Source organism: Mus pahari, chromosome 7, assembly GCF_900095145.1.
Source record: "Mus pahari chromosome 7, PAHARI_EIJ_v1.1, whole genome shotgun sequence".
Classification (NCBI taxonomy): Eukaryota; Metazoa; Chordata; class Mammalia; order Rodentia; family Muridae; genus Mus; species Mus pahari.
In genome coordinates this window covers 78475452-78495573 of record NC_034596.1, presented here as the reverse complement: position 1 = coordinate 78495573, position 20122 = coordinate 78475452, and the positions used below count along the sequence as shown (strand labels likewise).

Genomic DNA, 20122 nt, shown 5'->3' with positions numbered 1-20122 from the left:
ATGAGCAGCAGCCATACACGCCGGCCCCAGGCCTTCCCTGCCATCGAGGGACTTCTCAAATCATAAGCCTCACCTGTTCCCTTCCTTTGGTCTTTCCTTTGGTTTTTTTTTTTTTTTTTTTTTTTGCAATGAGACACCTGAGGATGTCAGTAGTTCTGTGACTTCCTGCAGGGCAGCTTGACTCCGGTGAAGAAATGAACTTGCAGAGCTGAGGTGAACCCACACCTCCCTTTTAGGACAAGGGGAAAAAAAACCCATGGCGGCCCTGTGAGGGTGTTATGTTTGTTTTCAGACGTCTGCTTCTGTGTCTGCAGAAGTCAGGTATCCTCTGGCCCACCCCATGCTCAGACTTCTGCCCACCCCACAGCTGTGACACTTCCATCTAGGGATGGTCTGTGTCGGAAGGCATTGATTAGACCATAGGTTAGGTAGACATGAACAGAGACACATGGACGGGAACAAAAGGAGCTTGGCAAGGTAATTTCCTTTGGCAAAGGAGCGTGCAACAGCCCAAACTGGGCAAGCAGGGGTACCAGGGTGCCAACTTTACAACTTTTATCCTAACTCAGCGCTGCAAGCGTGTCTCACTCCATTGGTGGGAGCTCAGCCTCACCGTCTACTGCTATTGGCTAGTGTATAGTTGTATAGGGTAAGGGTATTGTAGTCAAGTTTTAAGACTGTTTGGTATCTAGGGGCACGTACAAAGGTTTCACAAGATGAGGAGGAGGGGGCTAGAAATACTGGCTTTCGGTGGGTTAGCTTTTTATTTTTTTATTTTTTTGGTTTTGTTTGGTTTCTTTTCCTTTTCCTTTCTTTTCTTCTTTTCTTCCTTCCTTTTATTTTATTTTATTTTATTTTATTTTATTTTATTTTATTTTATTTTTTCGAGACAGGGTTTCTCTGTGTAGCCCTGGCTGTCCTGAAACTCACTCTGTAGACCAGGCTGGTCTTGAACTCAGAGATCTGCTTGCCTCCTCCCCCTACTGAGTACTGGGATTAAAGGCGTGCACTCTTACCACCTGGCTGAGGCAGCCATCTCCGACAGAGTTGTGATAGGCATTCCGACCTGACACTCACTGATTTAATGTGCGTGGTTTGGGAACAGGCAAGAATACAAGGCTCTGGCCCCATCTTCAAGACCCCCACAGTCTGAGTGGGGATGAGGCAAGGAAGGCGGCAAAGAGCAGGAAAACAAAGTAGACTCACAGATGTGGAGCCTGAGTGCTCTGGGCAGGATAACATGGGACCCTTCTGGAGAGGGAGGATTTCTGCTAGCCTTGAATCTGTTCAGATTAGCCAAACTGTGTGGAAGGACATGAGTATTTTTGTTGGCCATGCGGACAAGCCTCTCTGCTGCTTGTGTGCAGAAAAGGCGTCAGATGAAGATTAACGCCAATTGATTGCTTCTCCTGTTTATGCACTTACTCATCTATCAACTCGGTGTGGCAGATTGTCCTGGGCTTCGGGACAGGCTAACAGATGCGTCAGGTGTGGCCTCTGGTTCTTAGACTCTGCGAGGGAGGGGTCCTACTGCATCATGTCCCAACCGCTTTGCTCTCTAACGTTAGAGGTTCAGCTTGGGTCAGAAGTTTGAGCGGGTGTCTGTCTGACCACGTCAAATTCACTCCGGTAGTGAAGATTCCATGTGGGGTGTCACATGCAGAGGACTAGCCAGCCTGCTTAGGCAGAGTTATTGCCCCAAAGTGGTAGAAAACAGATTGTGCTTCAAGGAGAGGCGGCAGGAGACACTGGATTGTAGGTCTTCCTGCCTCTGTGTCCTGGATTCTAGAGTATTACATCCTTCTGCTGGCCTACAGAACACAGAATGTGAACCGCAGGGAAGGCCCAGGGCCGGGGAGCCTGTGAGCGGTGTGGAGCTGGACAGGCTTGCCCGATACCCAGCCTTTCATACACCTGCTCTCTCAGTCCCCACAGCCTGGCAGAGGCAGAGCATCACTGGAAGCCACTTTGAATTCTGTGCCAAGGGGCAAAAGGCTAAAAGAACGTTTGAGGAAGACTTCTCTTTGCTAGGATGGACGAGTGGAGAGCTATGATGATTCTGGTCAGGGATGGCTGCAATTAAGCCAGGCACTGGGTGACAAGCCCTGACAGGGAGATGGCAGACTTTCGTACTTTCCCTGCTAAAGCTGCAAGCGGGCAGGCCTCTAAACTGCGGACCTCCATGTGCATCTAACGCTTCGGACTAAGTGTACGTATGGGGTATATGGGTTGTGGTCAAGTGGAAATGCCTCCTCCCTGGGCCAGCGGGAACAGGGTGGTCAGACAGAACACAGCGCAACTTCCTGGATGCCAACCGTGTACCAGCTTCTGTGCTGGATGTAGGGGACGCCTCAGGCTCAAGTCCTGGATGTAGGGGATGTTGGCCTCCCTGATCCAGGTCACCTCCTTCGCCCTGGAGCTGCTGGTCCCTGGGAGGATGTCATGGCTCAATGTGAGCAGCTGTGTGCTGTGGCCCCCCCTTAATACAGTCTCTGTTCTCTTGGTTGTTCACAGTCCAGTGAACCCTAACTCTCAACAATCAGGGAAGACATGCTAAACATTGAATTAGGTTTCAGTTGGTACAGTAATAGTATTGATGTTTTAGCTATAAGAAAATGATTGGGGAGAAAGGGTTTTGGAATCTCAATCTCTCTCTCTCTCTCTCTCCTTCCCTCCCTTCCTCCCTCCCCCCATCCCAGTAGCTTTTTCTATTTGAAGCACTATTCACTGGCTGTTCTGCCTGTTGTAATGAAATACCATAGACTGAATAGCTCAAGCGACATTTATTTCTCAGTTCTGTAGGTTTCACGTTGAAGATCAGGGTGCCAGCCATGTCAAGTTCTTGATAGGGTTCTTTTTCCTGGCTTATTAAGTGTGGAGACCTTCTTGCATGTGTCTTCAAGTGTGTCTGTATGGGGACGAATATTTAATTTTTCATTTTTTGAGGTGGGGTCTCACGCATCCCGGGCTGGCCTCAGGCTTGCCCTGTGACCAACTTTGAATTTCTGACTTTGAATTTCTGCTCTGCCTGCCTTAATTTGGGATTAGAATCATGTGCCACAGTGCCCAGCATTTTTTAAATGCAGGTTCTGGGGATCGAACTCGGGTCCTTATGCTTATAAGACAAGCATTTACCAGGCTGAACTATCCTGTCAGCCCCTCCTATGTTTATTCTTTCCTTAATCTTCACCCGATTCTTCAGGTACCATCCTCACGACCTAATGGCTAAAGGCTCCTTGGCTCTATATTCAGATACCATAATCTGATGGGTCAGGACATGACCTAGTGGTTAGCTTTTCTTTCAAGGGCCACATTCTATGAGCAGTACAACATCAAGGGGCTTAAAATGGTTCCCTTCCCCTGTCAACAACTGTCCGTTAACTTTCAAGGGCTTATGGAAAGCTAAGTGAGAACAGAGCTTCCCGTGTCAGTTACACATGCTAACATGAAAAGAGCAGGGTGTTAGTGCTCTGGAGGTGAGTCTCATGTGTGTTTGCGGGTGGCTGGGAAAGGCGGGTGGCTGACGCTGTGGGCAGGCAGGAGGGGAGCTGCAGGGCTGGCAGGGGGGCGGGCAGAGGCACCACAGAGGGTGGAAGCTGGAGAGAAGGAGGGATCAAAAGTTTCTCTGGCCAGGGCTGCTCAAGTCCAGCTTATCTCTGTTTACAGGCACAAACAGTAGGCCAAGGTTGTCCTGTAACAGCAAGAGGGGACCTGAGACCATATGATATGAGAGAATAGACAAGAACTTTGGAAAGTGGCACAACTCAGTGCCAAACGGGGTGAGGGCAGGGGATGGCGGCTCCGTGGGTGGGGAGTGGTGACCCCCTCTTTGCTCCCCCCCAGAAGAATGAGAGCTGGGGAGGAAAGAGGCTCTTGGCAGAAGATGAGTTGTTTGCCTTTTGAACATCCCTCATCTCCCTCTACTGGAGACAGACACGGGCTATGTAGCCCAGGGTGGCCTTGAACTCGTAACCCTTTTGTTTCCATTGCTTAGATACTGGGATTGTAGGCATGCTCTGTCACGCCTGGATGGGCATGTATAGAAGTACAATGTGACACACGTCCTTAGTTGTGAGCACAGGACCTGTGGGACAATCAGGATGAGTGTCTGATTGGAGGGCTAGACCTGAGCATGATCTCATGGCAGTGACAGGAAGTTGAGCCAGTGACCAAGTTCTCTGGAACAGGAGGTCAGATGAGGAGCAGAGGGCCCTCCTGGCCCTGGACTTCATCTCCCCACAGACATGCTCAAAAAAAGGTCCCTGGACATCTAGTTTTTAAAGCTGAACTGGGCCCCTCTGCCCATGTGTGACCTCTCGCCCCTCACGAAGCCCTCTAGAGCCTAGCAGCTGGTGTTCCAGACTAGAAGGCTTTTTCAGAGCCCAGTGACTTCTCGCCTTTCTGTTTCTGATTGCAGGCTTTAGTGGCCTGGGGTCGGTTCTTGATGAGGCCCATCACTCTAACCTGCCTGGTGCCAGCTTCCTCCGGCCCAAGACATCAATCATCCCTTGGTAATCTAGCCCCCGTGGTCTGGTAAAGACAGGTGATGGCTGAGGCTGGTCCATGCCTGCTCCAGCCTGGGGCACACTGGTCACAACTCCACAAAATGAGTCATTTGCTGCCAGCCTGTCCCTATTCCTTCTGCCCCCACACCCTGTGGCTTTAATGCAAATGTCATCCATGGGGTGGGATCCTTTCCTTCTGGGACTTTGTTTATTTATTTATTTATTTATTCATTTATGAATTCCATATTGGAAAGGACATTTGTCCTCTCTTCTGTTTAAATTGCTTTCCACGGGTTTGGGAGACCTGGGCACTGATTTTTCTCTTAGAGCGTGCAGAAAGCCCTGTGAAGATTTTGGCTAATTAACTTTCGGAGAAGTGCCACTTAAATTCATCCTCCTCCCATATCTCCAGAAATGGCTTTTAACTTTTGTTTTCAAATCGCTGCCAGTGCCCAGTTTGTTTTAAAGTGACTTCCCTGGAAACAGGTGACGGTCCAGTGGCTGTAGGATGCCACTTTTTGAGGCGCCAGTCTTTAGCACAGTGGGTTAGAGGCACCTGCCGTGCAGCCCCTGCGACCTGGGTTCAATCCCTGGGACCCGCGTAAAGGTGAAAGGTGAGAACTCCGACACCACTCCGTATTTGATATTTATCACAAGTTTCACTCATACAAAGATTTCACTTTTGAAAATACACATGTCCCCCCAGTGTGCCTCTTAGTACTTAGATGGGAAACCTTGCCCTCTTGTATTTTGACCAGTTCCCATCACTATGGCGGGGGCCCCTGGCCAGGCTGTATTGTCTTGCGGGGGTTGTACTGCCCATGAAAGCTCCATTCCTCTGAGATGCTTTGCCTCAACTGGGGAGTGGGGGTGGGGGTGGGGGAGCCATCCAGGCTGGTGTGACACAGGCAAACCCTTCGTCGGAAATGTTCTTCGTTTTTGATCAATCTCATGGTCCTTGTTAGTATCTTTGATTACATTGGATTATGTGCTATTCCGTTTTATAGCATTTTAATGGGCTCTCAGTTCCCCTCCCCAGTTCATTTCCAGCTGTGTGGTTATTAGGATTTGACGGCAGTTTGGTTTTGTAACTGCCAGGACACCCTCTGTGCAGGCTGGCCCTTCTGTGTGGGTACCAGGCTCTTCGGAGGTGAAGAGCAAGAGGAGCCTTGTTTGTTTCCCAGAGGCTTGCCAACGATTAAATGATAACAAATGAAACCTCCCATCACTGTACCCCCAATTGTAAGATGTTTGTTTTAAATCCTTTGGCTGGGGGCTGGTAAGATGACCCAGTGGGTAGAGGCTATTGCTGAGCAAGCCTGCCCACCCACCTCAATTCCATCCTTGTTGGAGGGCCAGAGCTGCTTCTGCAAAGTTGACCTCTGACCTCCACACAGTGCCCTGCCCCCGACACTCACACACTAGTAATGGTAATGATAAATCTTTAATAGGATCTGACCCATTGACTTTAAAAAAAAAATCACCTTGGTTTCTAACAAACAGTATGAAATGTGTTGTGATTAGAAACCCGTGTATTGCTGTTGGGATTATGAAATGGCCCAGCCACTGTGAATAACAGTAAGATAGTTAAAAAGCAAAGCAAAGCAAAGCAGAATTTCCAGATGGTCCATCAAATCTACTCTTGGGCCTGAACTCAAAATAATTAAAAGTATAGGCTCGATACTTGTACCTGTATGTCTGCAGGGTACTGGGATGTATGTCTCTAGAGAGTATAGCTATATTCATCGTGACTAAAGCCTGAACGCAATCCACGTCTTCACTGACCACTGAGCTGATCAGCAGAATATGGGATATAGAAATAGTCTAAAACAGATGGGTGAATACCCATATGTTACAGCACGGACGAATCTAGAGTGCTGTAACATGCTAAGTGCAATATGCTGTCCTCAAAAGATCCAAATCCTATGAAGTACTTGGCTAGTCAAAATGACAGAGGCAGACAGTGGCGGGCAGGACGGGGGTGGGGGGGTGGGGGGGGAAGGAGGAAGAATGACTGACTGATGCTTGCTTAGTTCTGCTTTTAGGAATGAAGAGTTCTGGAAATGCACGGTGCTGTCAGTTGTACGACATAAGAACTCTTGATACCTGTTACGATCTGAGTGTAGCTACTCCCCATGGGCCCTGAGTTTGGCACTTGGTCCCCAGGTGGTGGTATATTTTGGTAGCTGTACAACCTCTGGGAGGGAGAGACTGGCCAGAGGAAATGGGGCAGACAGTTATAACAGTGCTTCAAACGACTTACGCAGGTCTCCAGTTGGCCCTCACAATCTTTGTGGCCCTTCCTCTTCCTGCTGTCCCTCCCCTTCCTGCCTCCACGCCTCTCTATCCACAAGGCTCAGGTTCTCCTGCCAGAGGTTATGCTGTTGGATTTGGGTTTCTCTATTAGCTTTTGCCTTAGATGGGCCTGTGTTTTATATGTTAGGTTTTTGTTTTCACTGTTTTTTTTTTTTTTTTTTTTTTTTTTAATCTGCTCAATTATATCATTGTCATGTTTTTTTAATCAAAGATTCACAGATCTAAACTTGACTGTTTAGTCAGATCACCACCCTGCAAATCAGGATGGTTTTTTAGTTGTGGGTTCAACTTTGGGCATTGACTTGCTTTGAGTTCAATTATTATTAATAATAATTTTTTAGTTAAAAATGTGTGTGTGTGTTTATGCCACATACATGGTACATGCCTGTGGAGACATTAAATCCCCTGGAGCTGGCATTACAGGAGGTTTTAAGCTGCCTGACCTGGATAGTAGGAACCAAACTCAGGTCTCCTGGAAGAGCAGTGAGTGCTCTTAACATCTGAGCCTTCTTTGTGACCTCACTATTATTCTTTGACTGTTTTATGCACACAATGCATTCTCATCTCTCTTACCCACTACCACTGTCTTGTGGCTTGCTTAACCGCAGCAGCCTTCCATACACAAGTTCCCGTCTCACAATCTTGGCTCTTGGTTTTGTGACCTACTATGTTTAACTATGTGGCCATAGGTGTGGGGCTCTGCACTGGGGCCTAGTGGACTCACTTTGGTAGGCATACAATTAAAGACAGTGACTCCCCCTCAGCAATTTCCGGGGGAGGGGAGTCACACATTAGTTTAAATGCCCCTCTTGCTTGTTTTTGGAGCAGAGAAAGTTAATTATCTTAATCTGTGGGCTTAGAAGATCTACATGTGCCCCTTCTCACGTGCTTCTTACAGTGAATGGCTGTACCTCCATGGGACATCTCCTCTGCCCATGTAATCTTTATCCTAAATGCTTTATTCTAAATTATCCGTCATAATGGGAGTCTGTGTGTGCTTTGCAACTTCCGAGAACAAAGTATGGGGGATGCTAAAAGAGGGGGCTCTGGTGGCTGGATGTTCTAAGTCCTAAGCAGAACATTGCTATAGAATGTGCCACCTCCAGGGACATCTTAGGACAGGGGTGGTCACATTTACTGGTGGCTTGCTCTTTGGAGCCCATGTTAAAGGAGTCTCTAAGTGACCTGGTAGATTTGGGACAGGAAATGGAATCTGGTAGAGATTTGATGACAATTTGTATTTTGTCCCTTAATAGGGCTCTTGGTGCTCATTGACTTGCTTGCCATAAATGTAGCTCTTCTGGAGAGACGGGAGGGGACTACTTCCTTCCGGGTGTGTTTCTACTTCCTCTGGTCTCACCCCATTGCTCTCTTGTCTCCTGTAGGCTTGGGGACCAGTTCTACAAGGAAGCCATTGAGCACTGCCGGAGCTACAACTCGAGGCTGTGCGCAGAGCGGAGCGTGCGTCTCCCCTTCCTGGACTCGCAGACTGGGGTGGCTCAGAACAATTGCTACATCTGGATGGAGAAGAGGCACCGCGGCCCGGGTAAGTCATGCCACTCCCAGCATGCACAGCGGCTCCAGCTTGGAGGAAGGAATACTATGGTGTCTGGGAGTTCACACAGCTGGGCCGGGTTGGGAGTTAGATAAGCTAGACCCACAGTGAAGAAATTTAGCTGTGTATACAGTTTATCCAAGGGACCAGACAAAGATGATGTGAGGTATTTAGCTCAAAGAAGTCCAAAGAAAGCAGTGTTCATTTTCCACCCTTGGGTGTTGGCTAAAATCTGTAAATGTGTTTAGCTGTGGGTGAGCTTAGTTTTGTCATCAGAACTCTGTCCCTGAGGCTTGTCATCTGTGAAGTGTGGATAATCTCAGTATTTACTACGCGGAGTTTATCAGGATTAAATGAAAATATCTATAAACAACTCAGCATACTATATGCTCCAAAGTGCTGAATATTATCATTGTCATGACTGTGATTCTAAACTTCTAGGCTTCTAAGAACAGAATAAAAAAAACCCAGTGGTGTAGGTTAGGGAGACAGCTAGTTCTAGAGATGCACTTTTCTGTGGTCATATTTACTTATGTTAAAGTATGTGTGTGTGCTCACATGCATGTGTATATATATACCTGTTTCCATGTGTGAATAGGGTGCACACATGCATGCATGTGTGTGTGTGTGTGTGTTACATGTGTGCATGCAACTATCTTCCTTACTTAGTTGTTCCTCATCCTATTTTTTGAAACAGGGTTTTTAACTTTTGCCAAGAGCTTGCTGATTCAGCTTGGCTGTCTGGCTTGTGAGCCCCAGGGATCTGCCTGTTCCCGGACCCTCCCCAGCTCTGGGATTAAAAGTCTGTGCATTTCTATAGGTTCTAGGGATTGAACTAGGTTTCATGCTTTCACGGTAAGCACATTGCTGACCGAGCCATCTTTGTAACCCCTTCCCTGTTTTTGGTAAGGTCTCCCATAGCCCAGGCTGATCTAACTTTCTAAGGAGCCAGTGCCGACCTGGACCTCCCCCTGCTCCTCTCACCTCTACCTCTTGGGCTGGGGTTTGTAGGCCTCTGCTGCCACTCCTGATTCTTTATGAGCATAGTCAACAAACCTTTTCTGTTGTTTTGAAAAGTTTTATATTTACGTAAAATTCAGATAATGGCAAAATAAAATCAGAATCCTCATGGCCAAGCTGCACAACAGGCAGCTAGCTCATGGCCGGCCATCTCATCTACGCTTAGCTTCTACCTTTCTCCCTGACTCCCGAGGACTTTGAAGTAGATCTGGGACAGCACATCATGTCACGTATAAATACTCTGGACTTAAAATGTCAAACTAGTTGGGTGCCGTGGGACACGCCTGAAATCATGGTAGTTAGGAAGCTGAGACAAGAGGATTGCAAGTGTGCCTGAGATATAGGACAAGCCTGAGAAGACCCAGCCAGCCTAGGACCTAATCAAATGGTCAACATTCATTTCTCCTGCTACCTCTAGTGTAAGCCAGGTTCCAGACAGGATTCCTGCATTGCAACGGTGACACTGCCTTTGGACATCTGCAGGCTTCGCCGAGACTCCTTCTCCTTTGTATGTTATTTGTTGAAGAAACTGGGTTGTTTGCACTGTAGGGTTTCCCAGAGCTCAGATTTGCTGATTGCATCCCCATGGTGTTATAGCTTCGAATTGGTAATTAGGTCTGGAGTCTTATTCAGGCTCTCTCTCTCTCTCTCTCTCTCTGGCAAAAGCGGTACAGGTGGTAGTTTGGGCTTTCACCAGGAGGCTCACGCAGTCTGATGATCTCCCTTCACTCACGTTTCCAGCCCTTCATGATAACCATCCAGATTCTTATTCCATTAAAGAGTTGCAAAAACAAAACAACAACAACAACAAAAAAAACCAAAACCAACCAACCAAAAACCCAATGTGGCATTTGATTAGAGGCCATGGTGGTTTTTCATTTACTAGCTCTACAGCTTCTGTAAAGAAAAACGTCCCCTCATTAAAACTTTGGTTATTATGAGGTACAGCTGACAGGAGATAAATGATGTTTCCCTTGTGTTTATTTATCAGTTTTCAGAATAATGAGTTGGTTCCTTGGTCTTGTCCAAAGTTGATCAATGTGGTTATTTTAAGTGCTACCATGAACTTGGATTTAAGCCTGTTTGATGCACTTTAACCCACTGCAGCCATTATTCTGATTGATGCTTAACGCTGTCCCATCTTTGTCCAGAAGGGCTTTGGAAACAGCCTGAGTTCCTTCTGATGGCTTCCTTGCCCCCCTGATACTGGGATAAATCGATGTTAGCTCACCTTGTGCACTTCCTGCCTTAGACCTAGATGGAACTGCTTCTCCTAGAAGCCCTGGTTTCTTGTTTTCATAGATGCTCTGAAACGGCCATCTGTGCTCCCTAGGTTTATCATGATTTCTTGGACGTTTTAGTCAGCATCCCATAAAGTATGATATTTTTAAGTGAATGCTATTGAATTATACTATTTCCTAGCCAATTCGGTTTTAAATAGTTTGTATTTAACTGTATTTATTCTATATCCCTTTTCTCAGATACCCACCACACACACACACACACTCACACACACACACACTCTCACACACACACACACAGACATACACGACTGCATGCATGTACATATGTACCACACACGTACATACACATGTATGCAAATGCATGCATAAATATACACATATGCATATACCCCTGAACCTGGATTTAATGATGTGGACACCTTTGCTTCATTGTATACAGAGTGTACAATAGTTATATCGGTAGTTCAGTAACAGCAGGGCTATTAGTAGCAAGATTACTGGACAGGGCTTAACAGTTTTTCTTTTTGCACTTTGTATCTCTTGCCCTCCTTAGGTTGTGGTGTCAAGCCACTGTGCCTCAAAGTCACTTCAGATAGTCTTCTGTGTTGGTTGTGACAGTAAGTCTTCTACATGGTTGGATTTATAGGTTTCATTTTGGTTTTACTCATTAAGGATTACTCTGTATGGAGGATTCATAGAATTCCTTTTCTTAAAATTAGCTTCTCATGTTGGGTCACCATATACCTCCTGGGAATTGCACATGGCACCTAGAACCCCTGTCTGGTTTTCGTTCACTTTCCCCAAAGATCACACTGGAAGTTGATAATGGTAAAATGTGTGTGTGAGAAGCTCTTGCCTTCCTTCCTTCCTTCCTTCCTTCCTTCCTTCCTTCCTTCCTTCCTTCCTTCCTTCCTTCCTTATTATTTAAAACAATTTTAAAATGAAAATATATCTCTATCATGTTCTTCCCTCCCCCAAATCCTTCCAGATCCCTTCCCCCTTCCTGGCCAGCCATCTTTAAGTTCTTTTTAAAAAAAAAAATGGACAAAACTCTAAGACAGAAACAAATCCCCCAAACCAAGAAAACAAAATAATAATAAAAACCCACCAAACTATAACCAAATAAAGACACACATGCACACACATACACACAACTGTGGAGTCTATTATATGTTGTCCAACTACTCCTTAACATGAGATTTGCCCTTGAGTGGTTGATATTCCCAGTGTTACTCCATTGGAGAAAACTTGATTTTCCTGCTCTCATCAGGTATGAGTGACAGTTGTTAACTTTTACCCTAGTGTATAGGTTTTCATTCATTCATTCATTCATTCATTCATTCATTCATTCATTCATTCATTAAATATAAAAAATAGTATATAATAAGAAAAGACAAAAACTATCTCACTGAAGTTGGACAAGACAAACCAACAGAAGGAAAAGAGCCCAAGACACAAGAAACAGAGATCCACTCTTTCACACACACACACACACACACACACACACACACGAGTCCCATAAAAACACTAAACTGGAGGCCATAATATAAGTGCAGAAGACCTGGTGTAGACCTGAGCAGGTCCTGTGCAGTCCACTTCAGTCTCTGTGAGTTCACATGAACTTTGCTCATTGATTTAGAGGGTCTTAGTGTTTCTTTGTGTCCTCTATCACCTCCTGCCTCATACACCCCACCTCCTCTTCCATGGGGTTTCCTGGAGATACTGTCATTTTATCCCATGTAACCAACACTATAATCGACAGGAAACTCCTCAGTGCAAAGATCTCTTTCATACAATGACTTCATAGCCACACCCAACCTTTCATCTCATCAAGTCCCCTTACCAAGTTCATTTATAAGCTAGCTGTTTTACAGACCAGTTAACTCAGTTGGTTGGATGGTAGCACTAATAAAATAGCTAGGTTAAACATTTTCTCTCTACTGAAGAGCACATCAAGTCATCAACCACAACTTTCAGTGCTTGAAGAATGCTTATCGCATTTACCTAAAGATCTGTGGTGAGGGTTAGATTGCCTTCTTTGGAGAACATGTTTATTTTTCCTTTATTCCCAAGGAATACTTGTGCTAGGTATAAAATTACAAATCGATCATCTTTTCTGATTAGCATTTGAAAGACTTGCCATGTCTTAAGACAGGCTAGTGATGAGAAATCTGCTGCCTGTCATGTGGCGTTTCCCTTGTATGTTCAGAAGTGTCATTTCTTTTCACTGTTGTCAAGGGTTTTCTTTGCTTTTATTTTCAAAAGTCTAATGTTGATGTGCCTTGGAATAGATTTGTTCAAATCTGTTCTGCTTGAAGCTTACTTGGAGTTTTGGGCTGCTGGTTTTTTGTTTGTTTGTTTGTTTGTTTTTTGTTTTGTTTTCTCTCCAAGTTTGAGAGATTTGTTGGCAATCATCTTCAGCCCCATTCACTTTCCTTCTGGGGTGCCAAGAGGACACTTGCTAGGTCTCTTGTTACAGCCAGCTCCAGAGCTGCCCTCTTTGCTCCCTAGGTTCTATATTTGGTTTAAAAATTTAAACCTGGGCTGGTGAGATGGCTCAGCGGGTAAGAGCACCCGATTGCTCTTCCGAAGGTCCTGAGTTCAAATCCCAGCAACCACATGGTGGCTCACAACCATCCATAACGAGAGATCTGACTCCCTCTTCTGGAATGTTTGAAGACAGCTACAGTGTACTTACATATAATAAATAAATAAATAAATCTTAAAAAAAAATTTAAACCTTTGTCATTATGTGTATGGGTGTTCTGCCCGAATGAATGTAAGCATACTACGTGTGTGCAGTGCTTGCAGATGCCAGTAGGGGGCGCTGGATCCCCCAGAATTGGAGTTAGACACGTGTGAGCTGCCACGTGGGTGCTGGGAATCAATCCAGATCTTCTAGAGAGCGATTGTATTCTTAACTACTGAGCCATGTCTGCAGCACACCCCCCCCCAGAGTCTATTCATTTTTTTCAGTTCCTCAGATAGAACAATTTCTATAATTTCTCTTTTATTTTCCTCCTTTGGATTCTGCTAATGAGCTTCATTCATGGGAAATGTTTTGCTTCTTGGATTACAATTGTTCATCTCGATTTCCTGTTTGGTTTCTTGTTTCTTTTGTGTTTTATTCTTTTTCTATTTGTCTTTTATTAAAAATAGAATGTTTTTGTACAGTATATTTTGATTTTTGTTTTCCCTTTTGGAACTCCTCTGAGATCTTTTCCCACCCCCTCTCTGATCTGAGTCCATATCCTTTCTGTCTTTGGTTAGAAAACAAACAGGCATCTAAAAAATAATAAAATAAAGTAAGATAAAATAACAAACAAACTAGAATAGGAACAAACAAACAAACAACCCAAACTGAAACAAAGGAAAAGCACAAGAAACATATACAAATGCCAAGACAGACAGGTTCATACACGCAGGTTTCCCATAAAACTTCAAAACTGGAAGTCATCCTTTGCATGCAAAGGACCTATAAGGTTAAAAAAGAAAGACGATAGTGCACGCCTTTGATCCCAGCACACAGGAGGCAGAGGCAGGTGCGTCTCTCAGTTGAGGACAGCTTGGTCTACAGAGTTAGTTCAGGACAGCCAAGACTATACAGAGTGTGTGTGTGTGTGTGTGTGTGTGTGTGTGATTTGATGAGATCGGACATGTGTGCACACATAAGACCATCAGCACAATCCAAATAATGAGCATGCCCACAACCCTACAAAGTTTCTAAAGCCCCTTTAGCCCAGTTTTTTCTTTTTTTATCTTTCTATTTCTTCTCCCTTTTCCTTGGGGTGTGTGTGTGTGTGAACTATTGATCTCTTTCTATACTGGAATCTACAGCTATGTGCTCCATTCTAGAGGTGGCGGTGTCTACATTTCTTTTCACTTGGCGTAATTACTTCAGCATCATCCACGTGCTAACCCGTGTCTGTAACAGCTCCTTCCTTTGCCAGGGAGTGTCCTGACCTATGGCTTTCACACTCTTTATGCCCATTCTCCTGCTGATGAAGGTCCAGGTGTCTTTCTAGTTTCTGCCTATTATTAAGGAGGGCTTTTATGAACATCTGTGTTCAAGTCTTCGCATGGACGTGTGCTTTAGTTCTTCTAGAGCAAACGGCTCAAACACTGAATGGCTAGATCATGAAGAAGGTGAATGCTTAACATTTTAGGAACTTGCCAGGCGGTTTTCCAAAGTGAAGTAGAGATTATCCCCCGCGGCTCTGTGTGAAGGCTCCACTGCTTTTTCTCTCGGCTAATACTACACACTATCAGTCAAGAAGAAATCTGGTCATTCTGGAGGATATATAGTGATGCTTACTATAGTTTTAACTTGTGTTCCTTTAATTAATGGTATTACTGATCATCTTTATATGTGCTCTTTTGCCATTGAAAACAAGCTGTTCTTTCCATATCCATGCACTACACATCTGTTCAAGAACAGGTATGCTGTTCTCTTCACACTGGCAATTGTTTGATTCCCCGTAGTTACTCCCTGTGTATCCACAGTGTAAGTAATCTCTGACACTCTCTTTACCTGAAGCATCATCAGACCCTTCAGATGGAGGGTCCAGTTTTCCAAGACTGCTCATTCCATGGGCCAACTACAAGTCCAGGCTGTCAACTGTGTTTCTGACCTCTAAATACAAAGTAGGAGCTCCCATGATGCCCTTCAGATTTGGTCATTTGCTAGAGTGACTCACAGAGGTCCGAGAAACAGTTTCTCTATCTGGACCTGCAGCTAGTTACAAAGGAGCCACCTCAGTCATCTCCATCCCCCTGGGTCCCCCCACCACACATGACCTCCTTGGCTCTTCTCCATTCCTTTGTAATTGTCTGACACTAAGGATCCCACAGCGACATAGTTGGTGGGGACCCAGATCAGTGCATAGCTCAACCCTCACTGGAGAAGCTTCCTCTTGCAGTAGATGAGCAAGCAACATAGAGATGCACACATAAACCCACAGAGGCTGTGATCGCGTGCATCAGGCCTGCACAAGCTCAAGCCAGGGAGAGTGGGCATGAAGCCTCACCTACAGCCAAGAAGTTGTTTGAATGTGATAGCTGCTGGAAGAAAGAAAACCAGTCTTCTGCAACGGACTGAATGGGTCTGTCAGCCATACCCAGGGCAGGCCCCACGCCCAGAAGGGGAAGATGACCAACACAAGAATCCACAGGTTTTCAGTGGTTTATTTCTTTTTCTTTTTCTTTTTCTCTTTCTTTATTTTTTCTTTTCCTTTTTCTCTTTAGTTCTTTATTTTTTCTTTTTCTTTTTCTCTTTAGTTCTTTATTTTTTCTTTTTCTTTTTCACTTTTGAGACAGGATTTTCCTCTGTCTATCCCTGACTGTCCTTGAATGCCCTCTGTAGACCAGGCTGGCCTCAGACTCAGAGCTGCACCTGCCTCTCTGCCTCTCCAGTGCGGGCATTAAAGGTGTGTGCCTCCACTGCCTATCTTTTCTTTTTCTTCTTCTTTTCTCAAGAGAGAAAGAACATGACATTGAGTGGGTAGAGAAGGTGGGGGAGGATCTGGGAAGAGTTGGGGATGGGAAATAATATTATAAAACCACACTGTATAACATTCTCAAAGAATAAACAATAAAAGGGAAAACCGTTTGAATGAGCAATGTGGGAGAGGTGCCAGGGCAAGGGGTGATGTCTTAGTCAGGGTTTCTATTCCTGCACAAACATCATGACCAAGAAGCAGGTTGGGGAGGAAAGGGTTTATTCAGCTTACACTTCCACATTGCTGTTCATCACCAAAGGAAGTCAGGACTGGAACTCAAGCAGGTCAGGAAGCAGGAGCTGATGCAGACACCATGGAGGGATGTTCTTTACTGGCTTGCTTCCCCTAGCTTGCTCAGCTTGCTCTCTTATAGAACCCAAGACTACCAGCCCAGGGATGGCACCACCCACAAGGGGCCCTTCCCCCTTGATCACTAATTGAGAAAATACCTTACAGCTGGATCTCATGTAGGCATTTCCCCAACTGAAGCTCCTTTCTCTGTGATAACTCCAGCTGTGTCAAGTTGACACAAAACTAGCCAGTACAGGCGAGGAGGGGGCTTGGCGTGCCATCTCTCGTTGTGACAGTCCTAGTTCCTCTGTGTGCACACCAGCAGAGGGCTTTGAATGTCATCCCTGTGGGTTTCTGTGGCCCCTTCATTAGGTGTACATGGGTGATTAGGACACTGATTGTTAGCAATCTGCTCAGACCCCAGTGCCTTTTCTTGCCATGAAGATCAGAGGTCAGAGGTCAGAGGCTGAAGGTCTGGAGGAGACTGGAAGCTCCAGTCTGATAATTGTGTGTTTGGTATCCCTGGCAACACTCCCAGTCTGAGGCTAGAGAGAAGCCTCCAGTCAGTGGTGATCTTATTAGTGCACAGAAGGACCCTTAGGGAATCAGAAAAGGGGGGCTAAGGATACTGCATTGCTTATTATATTCCCAGGTCTACTCATAGGCTCACTGCTGAGGTGTTCAACAATTTTGCCCACTGAAAGATTGTTGGATTTGGGTACTTACATAGTAAGCACCTTTATATCACACACACACACACACACACACACACACACACACACACACACACACAGAGTAAACGCTTTCTCTCAATCTCTGATTTGTATTCTTGTTGCCCTAACAGCCTCTTTCAATAAGCAGATGGGCTAAAATTTTTTTGTGAAATCCATTTTATCACTTTGTGCTTTTATGAATTGGACTTTTGGCAGTGTACCTGGGAAAATATTGTCTACTAAATGGTATAGTTTTTTTTTTCCTAGAATTTATAATTTTAGATTTTTATTTTGGTGCTATAATTTGTACAGTGCAAAGTATGAACTAGTTTATTTTTGCAGATGTTTCCTTTAGTATAATTTGTTGAAAAGACTAGCCTTTCTTGAATTTCCTTTGTATTTTTACCAAAGAATAGATGCCCACAAATCTGTGGCTCTGCCTCTGGACTTTAAGTTTTGCTCCATTGCTCTTTGCTGTCTTTACTCATTTATGTTGTTTCACAATACACCTTAAAATTAGGTGATATTAAGCTGAATATGGTTTGCACACTTCATAATCCCAGTACTTAGAGGCAGGTGCATGCTCATCTCTTTGTGTTTGAGGTCAGCCTTGTCTAAGGATCAAGTTCTTGGCCAGCAAGGGCTACATAGAAGGATTCTGTCTTTACAGCAGCAGCAGCAGCAGCAGCAGCAACAACAACAACAACAACAACAAAGATGTTGTATTTCTTTAACTTTTTTTCCTCAAAGTTATTTTTACTATCCTAGGTCCTTTACACCCTTGTATGGATTTTCTGTCTATTAATTTCTAGAAATCTATAGTTACATCTGGGGAAATGGACAGTTTTCTAAGCATATCTTCCCACTTACTGTTTAAGGTTACTATGGGTGATTATAGTTTTTTTTCATAGAAATGTTTTGGGCAGACTAAGGAGCAATCTCTGCAGCCCCTGAGAGTTTTTTTTTTTAAATGTCAATGGACTTTTGCTTTTTAAAAATGTCTATTGAGATCTACCGTCTTTCCCATCTTATGAGACCCCTTAGAACTTGTGGTTTCTCCGGGCCATGTGCTTCTGCTCAGCTTTTCTTCTTCCTCCTCCTCCTCTGCACTCTTTCCCTCTTCCATTTTCTCCTTCTCTCCCTTCCTTTTCTCTTTCCTTTCCTCTTAGTTCTAGGGGGTCTCATAAGCTGTGGAAGATGGTGGTGTAGCAGTAGATCTGCCCAATCTAGATGCACAGCGTGTATTCATATTAACTGAGTTGCGTTGTCAGTGCTGGGGCATACTTGGGCTGGAGATTTACCACAATACTTCATGTCACCAACGTTTTATTTGTATTTTCTCTATTTGAAGAGATACTGGTCTATAGCTGCTGTTGTGTGATGCTATGTCTTGGTTGAGTACTAAAGGATGCTTTATGTAAGAACTTGGGGAAGTTTTTTTTCCCCCTTTCAAATTTTTGGAAGACTCTATCTATAGAATTGGTATTGTTTTCCATAAATGTTTTATAGCATTTACCAGTGAACCCATTTGGACCTGGTAATTTCTTGGGCACGTTTTTGAACTATAAATTTAATCTCATAAGCAGACACAGGGCTATTCAGGTTGTCAGTTTCATCTTGGGTAAGCTTCGTAGTGTGTCTATTTGAATAAGTCACTTAAATTAGTTGTACATCATTGCTCACAGGGCCCTGCAGGATGGCTCAGCCTGTCAGGACATGTGCTGCTGAGTCACACAAGCTATCCTGGGGTTCTATCCTGAAACCACGTGGTGGAAGGAAAGAAATAACTCCTGCAAATTGTCCTCTGACCTCCATACATGAGCCATGCCACAAATATGCACACACACTTTGTGTGCACACACACGCATTATCTAGAAATAAACAGCCAGAAAATGTTGCTCAGACTATTATTGGATTTTTAATACATGTAGAAGTTATAGCAGTATTTTACATTGGTAATTCTATTTTCCTCTTTACTCCTGACTAGAGGCTTTTTATTTTTATTTTATTTTATTTTTTAAATAGCTTTTGGTAGAATTAACTCTCTCTTCCTTCTTTACTCTCCATTTTTTTTTTTAACTTCACAACAATCTCATGTAACCCAAGCTGGCTTTGAACTCATTATCTAGCTAAGGATAATCTTGTATTTTGGGTCCTCCTGCCTTTCCTTCCCAAGGGCTAGGATTATAGGCATACCCCACCATCCCTGGATTTATGCTTTCCTGAGAGCTGAATCCAGGGTTTCATATACACCAGGCAAGCACTCTACCAGATGAACCCCTTCCCCAGTGCCCTCTTACTCTCTGCTTTGAAGATAGGGTCTTATTTATTCTGTAGTTGAGTCTGGCCCCGGACTCCGAAGCCTCTGGGCCTCTCTTTCCCTGTGCTTGATTTAGTGCTGGGCTTATAGCAGAACCACCACACTCATTTTAACAAGTCCTTTGCATGTGTATTTTGTTGTTTGTTTAAGTAGGTCCCCATAGAAGGACAACTGCTGAGTTATAGTGAATATACATTTTTACATTTTTGGGATTCCTGGAAATGGGATGGGTAGGTTAAAGGGGGGATAATTAGGGGGTTTTGCTAGAGATACCAACTTCTTCATGATGTTGTACATCCCCGTGTCCTATTTTAGCAGTGTAGAAGACTGACTCAGGCCAGAGAGAGAACAAGGGATTCTGAAGCAAAGGCTGTGTTTGGGGCATGCTTGTCAGGGACATTGTAGACATTCTTGTTCCACATAGTGGTCAGACCTGTGATTTTTAAGGTTACATTGTTATCTTCTTTTTATTTTTTCCTTTCCTTTCTTTTCTTTTCTCCCTTCCTTCCTTGCTCCTTCCTTCTTTCCCCCTCCCTCCTTCCCTTTCTTTCCTCCTCCTCCTTCTCCTCCTCCTCCTCCTTCTTCTTCTTCTTCTTCTTCTTCTTCTTCTTCTTCTTCTTCTTCCCTTTTCTCCTTCCTTCCCTCCCTCCCTTCTTCCTT

At 44.5% G+C, this 20122-nt stretch overlaps 1 protein-coding gene across 2 annotated transcripts in view; it reads left to right on the top strand.

Moving 5' to 3' along the window:
• The window catches only part of Dpf3 (double PHD fingers 3), a 278537-nt gene that overhangs the window by 110774 nt on the left and 147641 nt on the right, over positions 1-20122 (top strand). For both annotated transcript variants that reach the window (XM_021201848.2, XM_021201849.1), the window contains exon 2: positions 8207-8367. In XM_021201848.2, coding sequence (XP_021057507.1) covers positions 8207-8367 — 161 coding nt within the window. The remainder of the gene's footprint in view (positions 1-8206; positions 8368-20122) is intronic.